This window comes from Carassius auratus, chromosome 2 (genome assembly GCF_003368295.1).
Source record: "Carassius auratus strain Wakin chromosome 2, ASM336829v1, whole genome shotgun sequence".
Classification (NCBI taxonomy): Eukaryota; Metazoa; Chordata; class Actinopteri; order Cypriniformes; family Cyprinidae; genus Carassius; species Carassius auratus.
The window spans coordinates 21,635,495-21,655,308 of record NC_039244.1 but is presented as its reverse complement, the minus strand read 5'-3'; the positions used below and the strand labels follow the sequence as shown (position 1 = coordinate 21,655,308).

At 35.9% G+C, this 19,814-nt stretch overlaps 2 protein-coding genes across 3 annotated transcripts; both read left to right on the top strand.

Moving 5' to 3' along the window:
* The first annotated feature begins 5,328 nt into the window (after positions 1-5,328).
* LOC113120506 (nicotinamide/nicotinic acid mononucleotide adenylyltransferase 3-like) lies at positions 5,329-13,672 on the top strand. The gene is made up of 5 exons (XM_026290376.1): positions 5,329-5,410; positions 6,364-6,506; positions 8,745-8,928; positions 10,559-10,620; positions 12,821-13,672. The coding sequence occupies exons 2-5, from the start codon at positions 6,398-6,400 to the stop codon at positions 13,213-13,215; spliced, it is 750 nt and encodes a 249-aa protein (XP_026146161.1). The 5' UTR covers positions 5,329-5,410; positions 6,364-6,397; the 3' UTR covers positions 13,216-13,672.
* A 560-nt stretch (positions 13,673-14,232) lies between these two features.
* Positions 14,233-19,291, top strand: LOC113120535 (retinol-binding protein 1-like). 2 transcript variants are annotated; one of them, XM_026290412.1, is made up of 5 exons: positions 14,233-14,742; positions 15,899-16,077; positions 17,659-17,760; positions 18,659-18,743; positions 18,902-19,291. In XM_026290412.1, the coding sequence occupies exons 1-4, from the start codon at positions 14,670-14,672 to the stop codon at positions 18,707-18,709; spliced, it is 405 nt and encodes a 134-aa protein (XP_026146197.1). In that variant the 5' UTR covers positions 14,233-14,669; the 3' UTR covers positions 18,710-18,743; positions 18,902-19,291. The 2 variants fall into 2 exon arrangements, with proteins under 2 accessions (XP_026146197.1, XP_026146190.1); XM_026290405.1 differs by having other exon boundaries at positions 14,236-14,742; positions 18,659-19,291.
* The last annotated feature ends 523 nt before the right edge of the window (positions 19,292-19,814 follow it).

The following is a 19,814-nucleotide window of genomic DNA, read 5'->3' as shown; positions in this document are numbered from 1 at the left end:
TGGTGGCTCATGCCCTGCCTAAGATTTACCCTCAGGTGAAATGAGATTTGTCTGCTGAGGTAAAAAAAAAAGTGTGTGGACTGTGGACTTCCCATGTGTCCAGGTTGGCTAGGAAAGCTTTTAATGAGCGTTCAGCCATGAACTCTATAGGTCTTCTCATTTCCACCTCTCTTGAGAGCTCTACCTAGGTTCAATTCAAGATATCAAAACACTGTAAATAACAACATCCTGTGGACAAATTTTGTAAAATATTTAAAATATATATATATAAAGTAGACTTTGGAAAGTGCAATATAAGAAATGCTAAAATATTACTTATGCATTGATTAAGATCTGTTATAGAATGCATTATGCAAATATGGGAAGTCAAGATAATGGAATCCTTTAGTAGGAAGTAACTTATAAATGCCTGTAAACATCAGTCTTTTAGATGCAGTTTCCTCACAGTGGAGAAAGAAAACTTTCAGAAATCCATTTAAAATTCTAACCCACTACACATTCTTTCACTCATTTTATGCCCTATTTTTTCTTAGTTAAATGTCAATTTTGCAGAAGCCTGGGGGAATTTCTGATAATCATTTTAGTTGCTTGAAAAAAAAATGAGCTGGTTTAAAATGCTATATTATTTCCCCAGTCTTCCTGAAACCCAATTTACCTGCACAGCTGATAGATTGGAAAAACCATTTGTGCTCATTCATTTCAATCGTTTGGCTTGTTGCATTTCAGGGGATGCATTCTGTTGAGTAAATTTGCTCTAGGTGAAAGCTTCTTCACTCTTTTATCAACACATCTGCAAGTCTAAACATCCACCGCAGAGCAGACATGAGAGGAAAGGGTTGAGTTCTCTGAGAGAGGAACCTGCTGGTGCTGGCTACCACTGTATAAAATGATGTATACCTTGCGGAGGTTTTGCAGAGATCCACCATTTCGGATTGCACTATTTAATTACTCCACTAGCAGGATCTTAATGCATCAACAGAAACAACAACATGGTCACTTTGTGTAATGCTCTGTTCAAATATTTGTTTTTAAAGTGACAAGGCCAGCACCAGCCTTGGCGATTATGCTATTAATAACTAAGGCTTTACAAAATTGGAGATAGCAATGAGATAAGGTAAAACGTGAACTTTTACCCTGAGATAAATATGGAAAGTATTTGAATTAGCCTAACTGAAAATACATGGTTTCTCGATTCTCATTCTTATTAGTTGCCTCTATGTTCAGATTATGCTAACATGCTAACTGGAAAGAGCTGTACTCTTTCAAAATATATAGGCTAATGTTGATCATTATATTCAATGTAGCCTATAGACACAGCAGGAGAAAATACAAAGTTAATATTGGGTGATTTAAAGAAGACACAATATTGTCAGTTACTTTGTCTCTTTTTGCAACATAAATAGTTCCAAGTGAAGCCATGGCATAATGCATGTGTTTCTCTTCAAACAACTGTGTTTCGTCTCTGAATGTGCAAAAGAATGAACGTATCTGAATAAATGATTGAATGACTCACCTCTGCATTTTGCTGCTAAATAAATCAGTATTTTTTAATGGATCGGCTGACTGAGTCAATCATTCACTCACAAAGACAATCGCTTGTTGCCTTCTTGCGTAACGATATGTCTTCAGACAGATTCGATGAAAAATTCCCATCTCTTACAGTGTAAATTTAGGATTATTTAGATACTATCATAGTATTTATATATATATATATATATATATATATATATATATATATATATATATATATATATATATATATATATATATAATAATGTGCTTTTGTCATTTTCACTATTTATTTATTTATTTTAGTCATTTTTATACTTCAGCTTAAACCTGTTTTTTTGTTCAGTTACTTGCTAAGTCAACTTTTTTTTATAGCTTCTTTTTTTAAGTTTTCATCTATTTTTTTATTCATTTTAATTAAGTTAAATGACAACACTGGCCTGGAAAACACAAACTCAGTAGACAAGCTAGGTACATAGTTAAACGTTTCAGATGCAAAGACTGAAACTAAGTGTTGTATAACAATCTAAATGTATGTATATAAATTTACATCAACTTTTCCTGTTACTTGACACAGAGGTTAATACCTGTTTCCAGTAATGCTATTCACTCTGTGTCATATTATCCACATAATGTGTAATATTCTATATTAATCGCTGTAATATATCTTAGCTGTGTCTTTTGCTATTATGGAGATTACTAAATAATTGATTCCAAATCTATTTAAAATCTTATGAGAGCAATCTGTTCAAATTAAGTCTGAACTCCTCTTTTGATCCACCATTGAGGTGATGCATCATTAACATATAATTTTTTTTTATTTGCTTTATGTGTTTTTCATTGCCTCGGTTAGACTCTGAAGCCATCGTTTGCTCGTGGAGTCAATCCTTTCAGCACCTTGGAGAGTTCTCGGTATCTGTGGCAGTACTACCTGCCTCCCAAGAGGGGTCACCCTAGAGTCAATTGGGATTAAGGTCCTGGAGTGCCGCTGTCCAGCATAATTGAGCTCTAACCCTAATTAAACAGCTAATCAACGTCTTCAGGATTACTAAGGCTACAGACAAGTGATGTTGTTGTTTTTTTTTTTTCATGGTTGAAGCTAAACTCTGCAGGACATCGGCTCTCAAGGAACGACGTTGCCCAGCCCAAACTACTTGGGAGTCAGTAATAGAAAGAGTCTTATACTCTTAAGAACAATATTTCTTAACAGTGCTAGATTAGGGTTCTTTGACCTGTGACAAAAGCAGAACCCTTTTTGGTGTTGAATAGAACTGCACTTTGAAAATGCTTTCTAGGATATTAGTGTTATAAAGAACATTTTTAGTAATACTTTATTTTTTATTTTTTTGGCATGTTATTAATATAGTCTTTTTAACCCTCTGTCTGTTTTATAATTTATTGTAGCTTGTATTAGGTTTTTAGGTTAAAAAAAAATGTGTGTTATGTAGGACCTTTTATTTCTTATTGACAAAATTGTAGCAAAAATAACAGTTCTCAAACAACACTAGTAAATTATAATTTACACTGAATATGAATAAATACAAAAGCAAGTAAACATAGAATAAAACCTGGGGCAAGTTGCATAAACCACTCTCATTAGACTGTGTTCTAAAAACTAGTTTGAGGGGATATGGGGATACTCAGCCTTACTTTTTGGATTCAAATTAGACCAATCTACATTTTTGTAACAGACATTAAAATGTTATGTCTTAAAGGGGGGGTGAAATGCTCGTTTTCACTCAATATCCTGTTAATCTTGAGTGCCTATAGAGTAGTACTGCATCCTTCATAACTCCAAAAAGTCTTTAGTTTTATTATATTTATAAGAGAAAGATAGTCTGTACCGATTTTTCACGGAAAAACACGACCGACTGGAGGCATGACGTGTGGGCGGAGCTAAAGAATCACAAGCGCCAGTAGGCTTTTGCGTTGAGAGCGTTTGGAAGCTGTGACATTATCTTGAGGAAAGAACCATCATCCAAAACAAACCATGGCTAACAGTCAGATTCAGCCGTTTATTTATGATCCAGAATCAGATCCCGAGGCTGAAACTGAACGAGAGCAGCAGCAGCAACTACTCGCTCCGAGCGGGCTCGAACCCGGGTCTCCGATGGGAGGCGGACGCACTAACAAGGAGGCAGAGATATTTGAAGCAGTTTTACTCACCGCCTGCGGTTCCAACACACGATCGTGACCCTTTTTCGTTGGGATTGCATCATCCTTAAGAAATAAACGATACGCAAATCCGTCGTCAAACTGGGCCTTGTTTGTAAAACAAGCATTTTCGAAATGCAGGGAACAAACACAAACACTTGCACAACTCCGTTGATGCTCTGTAAAAATAAACTCCATCCACTTAATGCTGTTTTTTCTTTGGTAATCTGTGCAGAGTTGTCTTGCCCTGGCAACCAAAAACACTCCTTTTGTGACATTTCGCGAGGCTCTCGCTCTGATCAGTGAATGCCTGTGCTCTCAGTGCTGTGTTCTACGGGAGCACGCGCTCTTCCGACAGACGTGTCCTAAGGACCCATATAAGGAAATTCCGCTCCATCTAACGTCACACAGAGCCATACTCGAAAAAAACTTTCCGAAACTTGTGACAAACTGGAAGGAGAATTTTTGGAACAGAAATACTCCTTCAAACTTACAACTTAATTTTTGAAACTTTGTCCATGTTTAGCATGGGAATCCAACTCATTAACAGTGTAAAAAACTCAGTATGCATGAAATAGCATTTCACCCCCCCCCCCCCTTTAAAGAACTGCGTGGAACATGAAAAAGCATCGCCTTTGTCTTCTGTTCCATCCCTAAACGGTTGGTCAAATACACGCAACCAATCTCAGTGATGTCACAATGACACACAGGCATTTTGTTGACTTTTCATGATCAGACAAACAAACTTATGCTTTTAATTTACAGTTTAATTTTGGATTTTAAGTAGACAGGCCTATACTGTATCTCCATCTCTAGGCACACAGATGCAAAAATGCAGACTCATAGAGAACAGACTGTCGAGGCCAAACATATTCAGTTCATAAGGCAGATATGATTTCCATGGATGAACAGGACTAGTGCAAAAGAGCAAATATCGCTGTTCTCATCACATCTGTGTAATGTAACACAGAGAATATGACTCCATTAGTGTAGCACAACATTCGTCACATTAGCCAGAGCAGGCTGAGAGTATGGATCTTTACAGCCCATTTCCCCTTTAGTAGCTATAATTAGGGTAGTTTTTGTGCAAAGTGCCTTTATGAAGGGCAACAGAAAGTCTCCTTGAAGGGTGATTAGAAAAAGCTTTTTCTCCCTCCCGCAGGTTAGATATTTATGTTAAAAGGTAATACATAATGCATGAAGGACTAAGAAAGGAGGTAGACGATATATATCCATATCCATAGCCTATGTATAAAGTAACTGTTTCAATAAAGCCATTAGCAATGTCTTTTGCGCCCCATTAGAGTCTGTGATGTACAGAATCACAGTTCCACATGAATATAATTCACTTCATATTAGGCCTTTAAAGGGATCATAGAGTGCTTTTAAGATCGCCTTGCGTTCAGAATCGTGCCCGTTCAGAACTTTCATCATCCTCAAGACTTGCTCCATCAGATAAAGGACAGACTGTTCATATCATTTGACTTTGAACGAGTCCTTGTCATTAAAGCTACAGTTAGAGCGAACGAGGTCGGTTATTATGATTAAATACAGTGGGGATTCTTTGGTCTCTTATTTAATGAACTGATATATTCTGTTTTCGCCACTAGTGGCCGCTGTCACTCAAAATGATGGGAACTGTGTTTTTCTATCTCAATGTTCTGGGGGGACATTAACCGTGTAACAAACGGCTAACAATATATAGCATGTAGCATTTGCATAAACTTGGAGGAGATCTTTGGATAAGGTAAACACATACATCTTAAACGTTTTGTTTATTAGCATATTTGTCAGGTAATATATCTGCCGAAGTCATTACCTTAATAAATACATTTAAAGCTGTTTTGTAAATGCCATAATCCAAAACTATACAGCTGTCAAACTCACTAACGTTAAATCTTTTTGGTAATTTTGCTACTCATACTTATTTTTGACATGGTAGTATTTCATTATAGTATACCTTGCAATATCACGTGAATACCTAAATATAGTTTTCATTTAGTATCATATATCAAAGCACCATCTGATTTCATCAATGTGAAATCACCATAGGTGCCCATGACTTTTATAGTTTTACATAATGTCTTCTCGGTCACATTAGGCTAGTATGTGTCATTTTATGTTCATCCCTTTATTCGTCCTTTGTTGTAAGCCCTTCATCCTTAAACAGAAATACTTGTCTGTTCTCATCCTTGTACCTGCACAGATTTATTATTAGGATCGTACACAATATTTTTTCTGCATCCATCCATCTATTTACCTGTTGTTATTATTAAATTAAAAGGGGTATGGTTAGGCTGTGTAATTTTGTCAACAAAATGTGCCTTGTCCAGTGTGTAATTTGCACTTGTTTCACTGTTTCCTATTGGCTTGATTTGACTGACAGATTAGTCCAGTGCCAAAACAGTCTATTTATTACATTATCTAAGAGTATGTAACATTTAGATTAATTGAAGCCTTTTCAGTGTTTAATAAGGGATTTCTTAGGCAATAAAGAAGATGGAAGATTTTAACAGGAAATATTGAGCAACATCATTAATAAATTCCACTTTCATCCATGTACAAAACACAACAACTATTAGCCTAATAAAACTCTCATTTTATAGCAAAACATGTAGTTTTGTGCTCATATTGCAAAATTAGCTGATATGTGATTAAGAAAGTTTTTTTTATTTATTTTATTTTTTTTTTTTTTTGTAGTGTGATCGTGTTTACTATGCTGTGAAACACTGAAATGGCTGGTCGTATTCCTCTGGTTTTGCTGGCCTGTGGTTCCTTCAACCCCATTACCCACCAGCACATGCGGCTGTTTGAGCTGGCCAGAGACCACATGCACCAGACGGGTTGGTGCCACCTGTTCGTTTACCTGAAATTGGCCATCATCTGTTATCAGGCCAAAATTGTCTTCCTTTCCTTCCTCTGAGCCTGTCGCTTTAAAGTGATTTCTGTTGTATAACTGCATTTTTTTCATAATTCTATTAATAATTCTAAATCTATTAACCTTAAAAGTCCAGGCATATGAAGTAATAGTTAGAACAAATAAATAATAATAATAATAATAATATAGTCAAAAAGTTTATTGAACCTTCTTTTATTTCTTTTTTAGACTTTTGGTTAATTGATACATAATGATTTTATGGCTCATATTTTATGATATTGGAAAATGGAGCTCATACTCAAAGTGGAAAAAAAAGGCTCAAACTGTGCAAAAATAGGCAATTTGGTGCATTTTCTGATATTTGTATGGCCAAAAATTAAGACATTCTTGTAATGTAAATCAATGAGATCTTTGTAACAGTATAATAGACTGCACACATAAAATGCATATAAATATCACCCATATGAATCTCTCCCAATAATGTCTTTAGTAAGAGGATATTTAAATGCATGATCAAGCATTTATGCTAAAAGCTATATAGCTGTTATTGTGGGGGGCAAAACTTATAATGCAATGCAATACAATTACCGTATGTTTGAGAGATGTAAAAATAAAAATAAAAGTATAATTGCACAAGTTCATACCCAAGCGTCACAAGCGGAAAAAAAAGGGCTTTTTTTAGCTGCTGTAACACTGTGTCTACTATGCAAGCAAGCATTTCAAGTTTTGTTGATTATAATTGGAACAATTATGCACTATTTTGCAGTGTAGACATGGTGTAACTGCACCTCTTGAAAAGACTCTGGCATGCTGTCATTTTTGCTTGTATTTATTTACTCTACTCAAGAATTGCTTGCAGAAATCGCATAACAAGTAGCCAAAATAGCCTGCGTCTTATTTTACCTCATGAGTGCCTGGAGACTTTTGTGGTTTGTTGCCATTTTTATGGAAGATTACAAGCTGACTTTTAAAAATGAATTTTATTGATAAATTCTGGTTTATAATGTCTTGCATGCACAGCTAAGTGAGAAACTGCAAAACAATTGCAGTATGATGTGAATTCATCTTGACTATGCAAAATTAAAGCATTATTTGGCCAAAACATTAAGCATTCAGCAACTCATTAGAGTCCGCCTGTGTGTGCAAAGCTTGTGTTAATTTGTGTGCAGTGGCTTAGAAACTTTTGAAGGGCTGTTGTGTTTAGAAAAGGAATCAATGACCATTTAATAATCTGACAGATATTTACATTTTGTTCGTATGGTTGGTACTTCAGAGGAAAAGTTCAACCAAAAATAAAACATCTGAAAAGTAGACTGAAAAATCTACTCACTCTTAGGCCATCCAAGATCTAGATGAGTTTGATTCTTCATCAGAACATCAGTTGCTCAACAATAGCAGTGGATGGATGCCGTTAGAGTGAGTTCAAACAGCTGATAAAAATATCACAATAATCCGCAAGTAATCTACAGGAGTTCACAAATTCATGTCTTAATGAAATGAAAAGCTGATTGTTCATAAGGAACAAATCCATGTTTATGATGTTTTGGTATTAAGATGTTCAGTTCTTTAAACTATTGCTTCTAAAATACAATTTGTTCAGGGAAAAAGTTCATCCCCGGTTGTCTCCTCACATCAAAATCTTTATTTATTAAACCTTATATGTTTAGAACTGTTTTGGACTGTTTTTGTTATGTAGAGGACTCGTAGTTTAGTTGAAAGCAACGTTTTGAAGTTAAAAATGTCTTGATGGTTTTGTTTATTACAAACACACAACCTTTGGCTTCCCAAATGTTGAATTATGGACTGGAGTTGTGTGGATTATTGTGTTTTTATCAGCTGTTTGAACTCTCATTCTGACGGCACCCATTCATTGCAGAGGATCCATTGATGAGGAAGTGATGTGATGCCAAATTTATTCTGTTTCCGATAAAGAAACAAACTCACCTACATCTTCGATGGAGTCAGTTTTAAGCAAATTTGCATTTATGGTTTAACTATTCCTTTAATCCAAAACCCTATGTTGTATTGCATTCATGATACACATTTGATAAGTTTATGCATTTCCAAGGTATGGAACGCATATTGTTGGCATTGTATTACTGTTTTAGCTAAAGGAACTGTAATTTGTTTTATATTTGACATTTAATTTGTCATCTGCTTGACTCTTTTTGGGTCAGATATGTTGTCTCTCTCCATTTTGCAGGTCTGTATCGTGTTGTGGGTGGTATTGTATCTCCTGTCGGTGATAATTATGGAAAACAGGGTCTTGTTGTTTCGAAACATCGACTTGCTATGGCCAGACTGGCCCTGCAGAGCTCTGACTGGGTTTCTGTAGATGACTGGGAGAGCCAGCAGGAGGATTGGACAGAGACTGTGGTGACCATGAGGTGAATATAAATATAAAGAACGATTTTAAAAAAGTATTCTGCATTGGCTTCATACTATGACTAATCAAATCATTTATCCAGTCAAAGGTTGGACAAGGCAAGTAACTTTTTGGAGTATTTTAACACAACTGGGACACTAGCTGTAAAGGCAACATTAACCGGTTTTGACAGATGGGGTGCCTAATGCTTATTGCACTTCCATTATCCCAGGAAATGCTCGGAACTGAAGCAATAGTCATCTCTGATGATAGAAAAGTAGCTTTTTTTCTTTACTTCTAAAGCACTGTTCAAATTTTTTACATACTGGCATTATTAAGATTAAAGACAGTTTATAGAATGGCGTACAGTTATGTCTTATTATGGCTTATCCTTTTTGTAGATTAACTTATGGTGCTTAAAGAGTGTTATACCTCACAAATAAATACCCAGAATCTCATTTATATATTGCATTTTTTACAAAAAGAAGATAAAAGAATGACGCACATTGGCAAAGGGTCTCACAGGTATATAGGTAGAATATAGAAATTCAGTCTTTACTGTAGAAATATTTTATGTTGCAATTGTATTTTATATGTTGCCTTTATAAGTGAATTCACCTTGCATTACCCTCTACGAAGGACTTCACAGACTTGCTGTCATTTTCAAAATACTTGAACTAGAGCCAAAACTTTATAGGAGCCGAATCCTTAAATTCCCTGTGTAACAGACATCAAATGTCCAGGCGCTGACGTGACTCGTTCCAGCCCTACTATCCATCATAACGGCCACAGTTTCCATTCTCTTCAGATTCTGCCACAGAAAACACGAAACACCCAGTCGTCCTTTAGTATTTGGTTGCTAGTGGTTTTCATTTTGCAACCGTGCCAAATTCGAACCCCTCTTTTCATTGCGATGGGCCATTCCTCCTCTTGAATCCCTCAAGAGACTGTTTAAGGACCCACCAGAGCACTCAAATTTAGTTTTATGCCAACTGCTAGCTATGCCCTTAGGTGGCTAATTAATGCTCCGATGCTAGGGAGAAGGATGGCTGCTCTTGCGCCAGGGGTCTGTGCCAGGGCTTTGTATTTCTAGGTTCGTTATTTACTTCCTGGCAGAATTGGACGAAATTGCGCAGTTGATTATATGCCCTTGCAGTTGACCTGTGTGATAAATTACCAGGTTGAGTTTATGCTATTTTTAAAGGACATACAGTAATGCTATGCTGCATACAATACAGACTCGTTACAAAATCACAGAAGGTAGGTGCTTTACAGGAGTCCTTTTGGCCAAATTGTACCAGCATTGCATCTGTCCCTCACACAGAGAATGCATAGCAATGAGATTTATCTATCTATCTTCATTGTTCTATCTACTGTTCAAAAGTAGATTCAACCAGCCGTGTATCAAATTGATCAAAAATGAATAATTTCAATTTTCACAATGCTGTGCTTTTAAACTTTTCTATTCATCGAAGAATCATGGAAAATCTAGTTGTCATTCTATCGCTCTGTCGTTCCATAGATACTGTATATCTACTTTATAGGCACATTTAATTCAGTGTGAATGTAAAGCGTCTTCTTCATTCAAAAGCTGATTACCTACACCGTTGCTTATCTGCTGTGTTTGTTTCTCCCTTCATCACTTAACACAGGTACCACTATGACCGCATGGCTGCACAGTACCACAACAGCAAGGACCCACCCACAGCCTCTGGTAAGCTCCGCCCACATCTCAATATGTCTTTATAAAACTGGCACAGAAACCTCTCATTACAATTCAGTTTTCCCCTAAGCCTCCTCTGTGGCCCAACATAGCCTTTTCTGTCTTTGCTAATCACTTTAGATAAGTCTGATGCATTTAAAACAGGCAGTTGTCTTCTCTCTGGCCAGCACAAGCGCTGTTAGGCCTCTTTTCAACAGTGCTTTTATTTGGGGTTGCTGTAGAGGAGCATGCTAATGAAGCCTAATACCCTCCACAGGACGACTGAGCTTAAGACAAGCGTGCTCAGACTGTTAATGAAGCTGAGATTAATAGCCAGGACAACTTTATAACAAGACAAGTGCCAAGAATGCACACAAATACCTTCCTTTATTCAGTGCAAACCCCTTGTTCTAAAGCTATTTTTTTCTTGTGTAATTTCTTTTGTTTGACAGTGGACTGACTCAAGGAAGTAGCCATGTTTTGAACATGGGGGTGAACCATTTTTTTTAGGAGGGGAAGGTAGTAATGGCCTTTTAATTTAAAGGAATTAAAGATTTAAAGGATTTAAATGAATTTAAGGAAATGAACAAAAAGAAAGAAATTATTTTTTGTGAAGTATGAATTTGAGCTATTTTCAGTTTATTTATATATTTTTTAAATGGACCCATTCCCTCTTATTGGTATGCCTTATATGTTGAAATTACATATCACAAATGATTCAGCCTATATTTTAATTCATAAAACAGTTGTCAGATATTAAGTGTTCCGCTAATTAAAATTTACCTTGCACTTTTTATGTTAAAAACTGAAGTGATATTTTCACAGGAAGAGATCCGTTTAATTTTAGATTTTATGTCAAATTATCTCAGGGATTACTGTTTATGAAATTGCTTTCCTGCAAACCCATTTATAAGCAATTCAAAGAAATCTGGCGCTTACTGAATTGAGCCATTGACGATTGTCTGAAAATATTAGTGTTTGTATTGGAATGTGCACAATGCTTTTCTTTACTGTGTTTTTCAAGAATGTATTCATTATTAGAAAATTATGAAAGGGGTAGGTATTTCCCCATCCTCATACAGTGTGCACATGCATTTCTTTAGATCTATGTATAACCACATGGAGTAGAAATAAAGAGCTTTAGTGGGCTGCCGAGGTTCATTTACTACCCCCTGCAATTCATGTCTGCTCAAACAAAAGCCAGCTCCCAGACACATCAAAGTGAGAGAATTAGAGTTAAAAGCACATTATTGATCCTTTCATATCCTGTAAATATCACTGCTGAGGTGGAGCCCTTGCAATGCTGGCCATGAAATGATTTCTAATGAAGCGTTGAGGAAAGAAAATTTGAGATTTTTGCAGATTTCAGGCATGGGTTCAAGGAGTGTCAAACACTTTGACTTCGAGCCACCACTGCATATTGAAAAAGTAATGGGGAAATTCCCCGATTGCATTTTTTTTTGTTTTTGTTCGCAACTGATACACTAAAGGAAGTGTGTATTTTATTAATATCAGTTTATTTCCACGGAGCATTTCCAGCATTGGTTGGTCCTGAGTTTCAGGTTTTCTGTTTTCAGTTAACTGCCATGGCAATATTTAATTTCCGTTAAAGTATTTCAGCAAATATTTTTGTTTTATTTCATTTTATTTCAGCTTTATTTTCAATTACGAAAGTATTTTTAATAGCTATAGTTTTAGTCAACAATAAATCCAATACAATTTCTCTCTTTTTGCTTCATGGATGTAAAAACAATAGTAAGTCAAAAAACATTACAGTAAATTAACAATGACAGAATTTTTATTTTCAGGCGAAATTTAAAAGCTGTGAATTTCCAGTCACATTGTTATGGTTGGTTCCAAAACAGTACATCACTTTTAAAAGATTAGTTCACCTAAAAATAAAACAATTATCTCAGGCCATCCAAGTTGTAGATGAATTTGTTTCTTCATCTGTACAGATTTTGGAGAAATTTACATCACTCGACAATGGATGTTTTTATCAGCTGTTTGAAAAGCTACCCATTCACTGCAGAGGATCCATTAGTGAGCAAGTGATGTAATGCATTTCTCAGATTCTGAACTGATAAAGAAACAAACTCATCTCTACATTTTAAGCAAATTTTCATTTTTGGGTGAACTGCTTGTTTAATTGATATAGAAAGCAACGACGTACTGTATACAATCAATAATGTGATCACTTTCTCCCCTACAGATGTTCCTCAGCTGAAGTTGCTTTGTGGAGCAGATTTCATGGACACCTTTAAGATTCCTGGTCTGTGGAGGGATGATCATGTAGAGGAGGTGGTGGGCCGCTTTGGACTGGTCTGTGTGAGCAGAGGTAGCCTGCAACCAGACCGGGCCATACACGAGTCTGATTTGTTGTCCAGGCACCGCCAGCACATTTTTCTCGTTCGGGAGTGGGTCCACAATGAGATCAGTGCTACAGAGGTCCGACGAGCCCTACGGAGAGGCCAGAGTGTTAAATATCTCTTACCAGACTCGGTCATTGATTACATAAGAGAGCACAACCTTTATACACAAGACAGTGAGATGAAGAACAAAGATGTCAAAATACGACCTCTTACCATGCAAACAATACAAGACTGATGTACAGGAAGTAGCCTTCAGTGGTCTTGGTCACTAGTAATTGAAAATATGTTTCAAAAGATTGCATTTTTCTCTTACTTGTCATTTTGAAGATGTGAAAGCAGCTTTAAAAGAGTTGCATATTTTGTCTTGTGTAAAGTGAGGATTATCCATGACCGTGGTTTCCTAGTGAATGTGTAGCGAGAGATTTACGAATTGATCCTGTCTCTGCAGGAGTTAGATTTGCCAGACCACTGCCGAGCTGTAGGTCTATGTCCAGGTCTGGGATTTGATGACTTAAATGTCAGAAGGAAGATAAATAACAGAGCCTTTACACTTTAGAGAGCAAACACTGCTTCCTCCGTTTCTATTTGCACAGAAAGCATCATTCATGGTGTCAGATCCCTAAAGATGTTCCATCAAGCTTTTTGGTGAAGGGAAAAAAAGAGTTTTTGACACAATAAAATAGAAGAATGGAGTTTTGGATATTTGAGGCGATGTCTATCTGAATGGCTTCTTTTCTCTTGTACCACTGACTGTGAGCTTGACTCAAACCAGCTAGTTGCTTTAAGGATTTTTTGCAGTGTTGAAGCCCCCCTGCTGACAGTCTTTGTGTGTGGAGTTTGGGTTTTAAAAGAATGCCTTCATTCAAGTGTCTTGAAAGAAAAGCCAGAGGAATTAATTCAACACATCTAGTCCCACGCTTGTAGATGCTTTGTAAAGAAGCGCAGTGTGTGCCAATTCAAAGCATCAGACACTTTAACTGGCAGATGCAAGGAGTGACAATTCAATTCAATCTTATATCAAGCACAACCCTACTTTTCTTTTATTTGAAGAACAAATAGACAGTTGCACAATAAAGCCTACAAGAATATAAAGAGTCCATTACCTGTAACACAAAAAAAAAGAATTTAAATTCAGATTTTATTTGCTATTTTATAAAAATTAAAATAAAAAAGGTTTATGTGTAAGAGTTTATTTATGAGTTTATGTGTAGTATTTTTTATGATAAGTAACATGTTGCCACATTATATGGGGTAAGTTGTCACAATGGGACCTACCATGTAACAGATCATTATGAAACTGCAAACATGTAAATCATTGCATTATTAATACATATTAATAATTAATATTGAAGAATATATTACTTTAGATGTAAAACATTTGAGAACTTGCCACTCAAAACATTATAGCTGCTGAAATGCAGCCCTTGTGACAACTAGCCCCGGTCTATTCCCTACAATGAGTTTAAGTGACATATTACATGGTGTGATATCGCATCCAAGTTTGAGATTATGGATCTAAACTCTAGAGGCGGAGATACGGTTAGCATAACAAAGAAGAAAAAAAATCCCAAAGTAATTGGATCAGGATGGCCGTGTTAAATCAGGGTTTCTTTCAGATGAAAAGCATTTGTTCGCAGGGGAACGGCGATATCAGATCTTCTTTGAACAAACTCAGTGGAGTATCTCGAAATGACTGCTGATTACAACGGCTTCTGGAAAATGATCTCCAACGAGAACTTTGAAGAGTACCTGAAAGCTCTGGGTGAGTTTTGTGGCTCTTTCACAACATTAAGATAAACCCTCTGGTATTCCTCACTTAGCGGTCACACAGAGATTAAAACAGACCGAGGATAATGTAGGTGTAATATTCTTTTTAATGAAATGTACCATATTTCTATATGTATTGTGTTTTAACATTTGTTTAAAATGTTCTATTTTGAGGGGGCACTATACAATCTTCACCTCTTTTCAAGTAATTATATTTTATCCAAACGAATGTTAGAAAAAAACACAATAAAAGTTAAAAATAGAGCAAAGGTCATTAAAATATTATGCGTGGCATGAAGATTGGTACCATCTGCTGGGAGAAATATAATCATATGTAATACAATATGTGATGCTTGTGTAGCCCTATAAATATACAGTATATACTGTACATGAGGCTGGTAAGAGTATTTTCAGAAATAATTACTTTATTAGGTTTTGCCTTCGTATACTTATTTAGACATGATCAAAGACTACTTAATCATGGCTGATTTCTAGATTTGTAGTATTTTTTGTATTTATCATTAATTTCCTGGTGGTCATTTTTGACGGCGGAGATTACAGATGTGACCATTTATTATTTTATAATCAACCCCCAAATAATTAGTAATAATTTTAACAAGACGCCATGGGATATAACTGTTTTCTCAGGTTTTTTTGTGTATAGGTTACTATTTCTACTTATTTTGTGCAGATACAATATGACCCCCTCTATCATCCTGCATGTATTGTGAAATCAGGGTTGAAAATGGAGGATTTACTGTCCTTCATAAATGTAGAAAACTATATTTTATCCACTGTTTATGTGTTGAATAGATGGAAATAAATTAAAGTTTTTTTGTTTTGTTTTTCAGTGATTTTAGTGAAAGTGAGGCTATAGCCTATGGTTGTGATAGTAAATTTTAAATGAAATGGCAGTGTCGCACTTAGTATTTTTGTCCTTTTCCCCCTTTTTTACTAGATGTTGCTGTTTATATTAAACTGCAGCAGATTGGACATATACCTTTTGTATAACTTGAATCACTATATAAATACCGTAGTGTCTCCACTTGTAACCATTACTGTACTGTGGTATTGGTGGAGTACTGTACTGTCTTTAAAGGGTATCCTAGAAAACTCACAATTTCACATGGTGCTATAATATTCTTTTCCAGATGTAAATGTAGCAGTTAGAAAGATTGCCACCCTGTTGAAGCCTGATAAAGACATCACTCAGAATGGAGATCACTTCATCATAAAGACTCTCAGCACTTTCAGGAACTACAACATGGACTTTGTGGTGGGTCAGGAGTTTGAGGAAGATCTGAGTGGAGTGGATGACAGGAAATGTATGGTAAGTAAACCTTCAAGGCAAGCACTATGAGGACTGAGAGCTTAAAAGCATACACGGTTTAATAAAAATAAAAAAATTAAACCGCCTTAATGCTATTTATTAAACTTAGCTTTTTGGCTCAATATGAACTTGCAGGATTACGTGTTTGATTCTCCATTATTGCTTATGCTTTGCTAGGGCACTAGATGTTTTCTAAAGATTTATTGAGAATTTTTGAGATTTTACTTACATTTAGGAAGCAAATTAAAATTAATAGGCTTGCATGGTTTATTAAACTTATTTTCAGAAAAAGTTTATAACATTCCGGGATCAGTCGGAGTCATGTGGCTTCATTATAATAATTCTCTTATAGGGTTGTCATTTGTATAAATTCATTGCCCTTGAAAATCACTAACTGTGCATGTCATTTACAGTCCACAATCTCAACTAATGAGAAAAGGGGAACGTGTGAAATGAGAGCAATAATTGGCTCTTTAATCTAATATGAAGCGTTAGTCTCTCTCCTTTCACTTTCCTTTCGCTTTTCCTGTCATTTGAAGAAACTTGGTATATTTTCATATACAATTCAGATGTGTTGCAGTATTTAAACTTTTGAGGATTTTATTTGGCTACCCAATTGGATGGGATGTATTCTAATCAAAACAAGGTGCAAGGTGAGATTTGCCAATATTTTTGCACTAAAACTTTATTCTTTAAACACTATTTACAATACACTGCAAAATGTTCAAAAATGACATTCGTACATGAATGTTGGAGATACTTTAATTAAATTTTTAGGAATTTTGCTAAAACATGCTATTGTATTTGTTTTGTTTTTTTTAAACCTTTTAATATTCCTAAAAAAAAATTGCAGTTATAGTTTTATTTCAGTTCCGAAAAAGCATTAAGGTTTTCATCTAATATTCACCTCTTTATTAACTTAACTTTATATTTATATAGTTACATTTATTAATTTTACATTCATTTAAATTCATTTTTATCTAATATTTAAATATTATTTAAGCTTTATTAAAAATGTGTTGTATGTTTATATGAATACTTTTAGTTTTAGTTTACCAATAACAACACTGGTTCAGCAGAAAATGAGAAATGTGTTAGTTATTCTGCACTGGACTTGTCTCCTCTCTCTCTCTCTCTAAAAAAAAAAAAAACTGGCTGTTGTTCAAGTTAACTTTCTGATAAAACTCAAAAAAAAAAAAAAAAAAAAGGCCTATGAAGTTTTTGCTTGAGTTGCAGTAAATAAAAACACTTGAAATGCAGAATTCAGTAAAGATGTTGTGACCCAGTTTGCCCTGAACAAAAACTCACGTACCCCATTCAGTCCTAGCAGTGCCCAACATTATATTGGTTTCATTTTATTTTTCATTCCTGCTATCTGGTAAGCATTTTCAACATGCTTCTCTTTGTGCAGCATATAATTGCAGTGAAAACATTTATTTTGGGTCAGATTTAATTTTCTTTTTGTTTCAATAAATTTAAGATGTGCTCTTCTTGTCCCACTGCTCTTGCCAAATCTGTTGTGCTTCCTTTTTTCTTCCCAGCCCTAAATGAACACTATTTTTGCTCTTTTATGCATTCTAGACAACTATTACCTGGGATGGAGATAAACTGGTATGTGTGCAAAAAGGAGCGATCGAGGGGAGGTGCTGGACCCACTGGATTGAGGGAGATGAACTTCACCTGGTAGGCCAGTTCTCATGCATTACATTTCCCTATGATTGTTTCACATAGAGCCTAAAGTATGTACAATACAGCAAACTTAAAAATTGTTTGGGGCTAGGAGGTGCACGGCAGATGGGGCTATATTCAAATCTCAAAACTTTCAGCCCTGTGACGATGAACCTGTAAAAGCACAACACTGACAGATTGATTGCTTAAATACATTTGGACCTGGTTTAAATCATTCTAATGGGTGTCAAACACTGTCATTATGATTTGATAGGATTTTAAAATGAAGTTGACTGGAATCTGACGGGCGGAGGTAATAACAACAGATGTTAGGCTTCAGCTGCGCATTTGATCATGCATGATATACTGTGTTGCTGTAGAATTACCAAAGAACTGACATTGCTGACACCAGCTGGTTGAAAGTTATATACAATCTAGTGTTGTGTTGAAAAAGACCGCTGTTAGGGAACATTTACCATGTTATTTATAGCTGAAATAAAATGTACTCTTAAAAAATAGAAAAGAAAAGAAGCATCCATGGTACTTTCCTTTGTGGAGAAAGTGGAAAATGTAATTATTTTTCAAATGTTTGTGTTTTTGCTTTGTTTTTCCCTATTGTTTTCATAATTGCTGAAGGTAAAGACTGAAAAGTAGTTTGACCAATAGCCATATTGATTGATCATGGTGTGTGAGAAGGTGGGATCTACAGAGAACAGTCAAAGCAATGCAAATACGCGTAGCCTGTATAGAGAACATCAATAGGAAAACAAAGCCAAAACCCGATTTAGAATCCCGGCCAGGACTTGTCCGGGACAAAAAGGACATATGGTCTACCAAATGAGTAAATGATGAAAACAGAATTTTCATATTTAGTTGACAACTATCCCTTTAAGTGTGTTATCTTTGTATGCAGGAGCTGAGAGCTGCTGGGATTGTGAGTAAACAGGTCTTCAAAAAGTCTTAAACCCCTACCGACTGAACACCTGCAAGAGATCCAGGAAAATCCAACACTTTAAAGCATATAGACTTACGCCACATCTTCCGAAGTCTATCCATCTGTGTGCACCTTCATCTCTGCTATTGTGGAAACCAGACAAACACCATCTGTGATAGTCTGTCACAATCTATAAATGCTTGTTTGTTCTTATCCTCACAGAGGAAGATCTCCAGCGACTTTCCTTCATAGCTGCCGCGTTTGTCACTTAGATGTTATTTACATTAGGGGTAGAGAACACCGGGATAAGCTACTCTGTAAGTGAACCATCAAACAACAGGTGCGTCAGGATATTGTCCTCAGATTTCTCCGATCGAGAGCTTCTGTGTTCATAAAAGTAATTAGACTCCAGAGAGGATGTGCAGCAGGAAAACTGATGTGACGAGTCTGAGTGCCGCCCAGCTGCTGTCGCTCTGATTGAAGAGCCTGTCAGTCTCTTGGGTCTGAGCGTGGCAGGGTTTTGCTTTCCTTCCCATCATGCCTCTGTGACTGTGCACACAAAAGAATCCATAAATCAGTGAAATAAAGACAAATGCATTGCGCTCTGCTGTTCATATGCATCTAAATGTGTTTGTTTGAACTTTCTATCAACACTCTAGTTTAATAAAGGCATACCAGCAAGAATGTAAATTAAATATTGCTGCTGTTTTGTATATACTTTAGAAAATCCAGGTTGGCATGTTCACTTTTCATTATTGCTGAGATATGCTTCGGTGGTTTCTAAGTATTACATGAATATTAAGAAGTGAACTAAGCAGCACCCATCCATCCACTTAACAAGAGAACCAAAGGCACATAATTGGCAGTGTGTTGATAATTATGGAGCACCGTCTAGTAAAATCTGTGAAACTGTTCATTTTCCATATTTGGCCCTGAGTCTATCAACGGCTTCCTGCCAGGTGTTCCTTTCAGTGGAAAATGTCCTACCCTACATTTGCAGCCCACTCAGCGTCCACTTCCTTTTTCCCATGCTAATGGGCTCCAAATATATTTTTGGGTCTTCATTTACTCAAAGGATAGTTCAGCCAAAAATTTGCTGAAACTTTATTTATCCTTTACCCATCCTCATTATAAA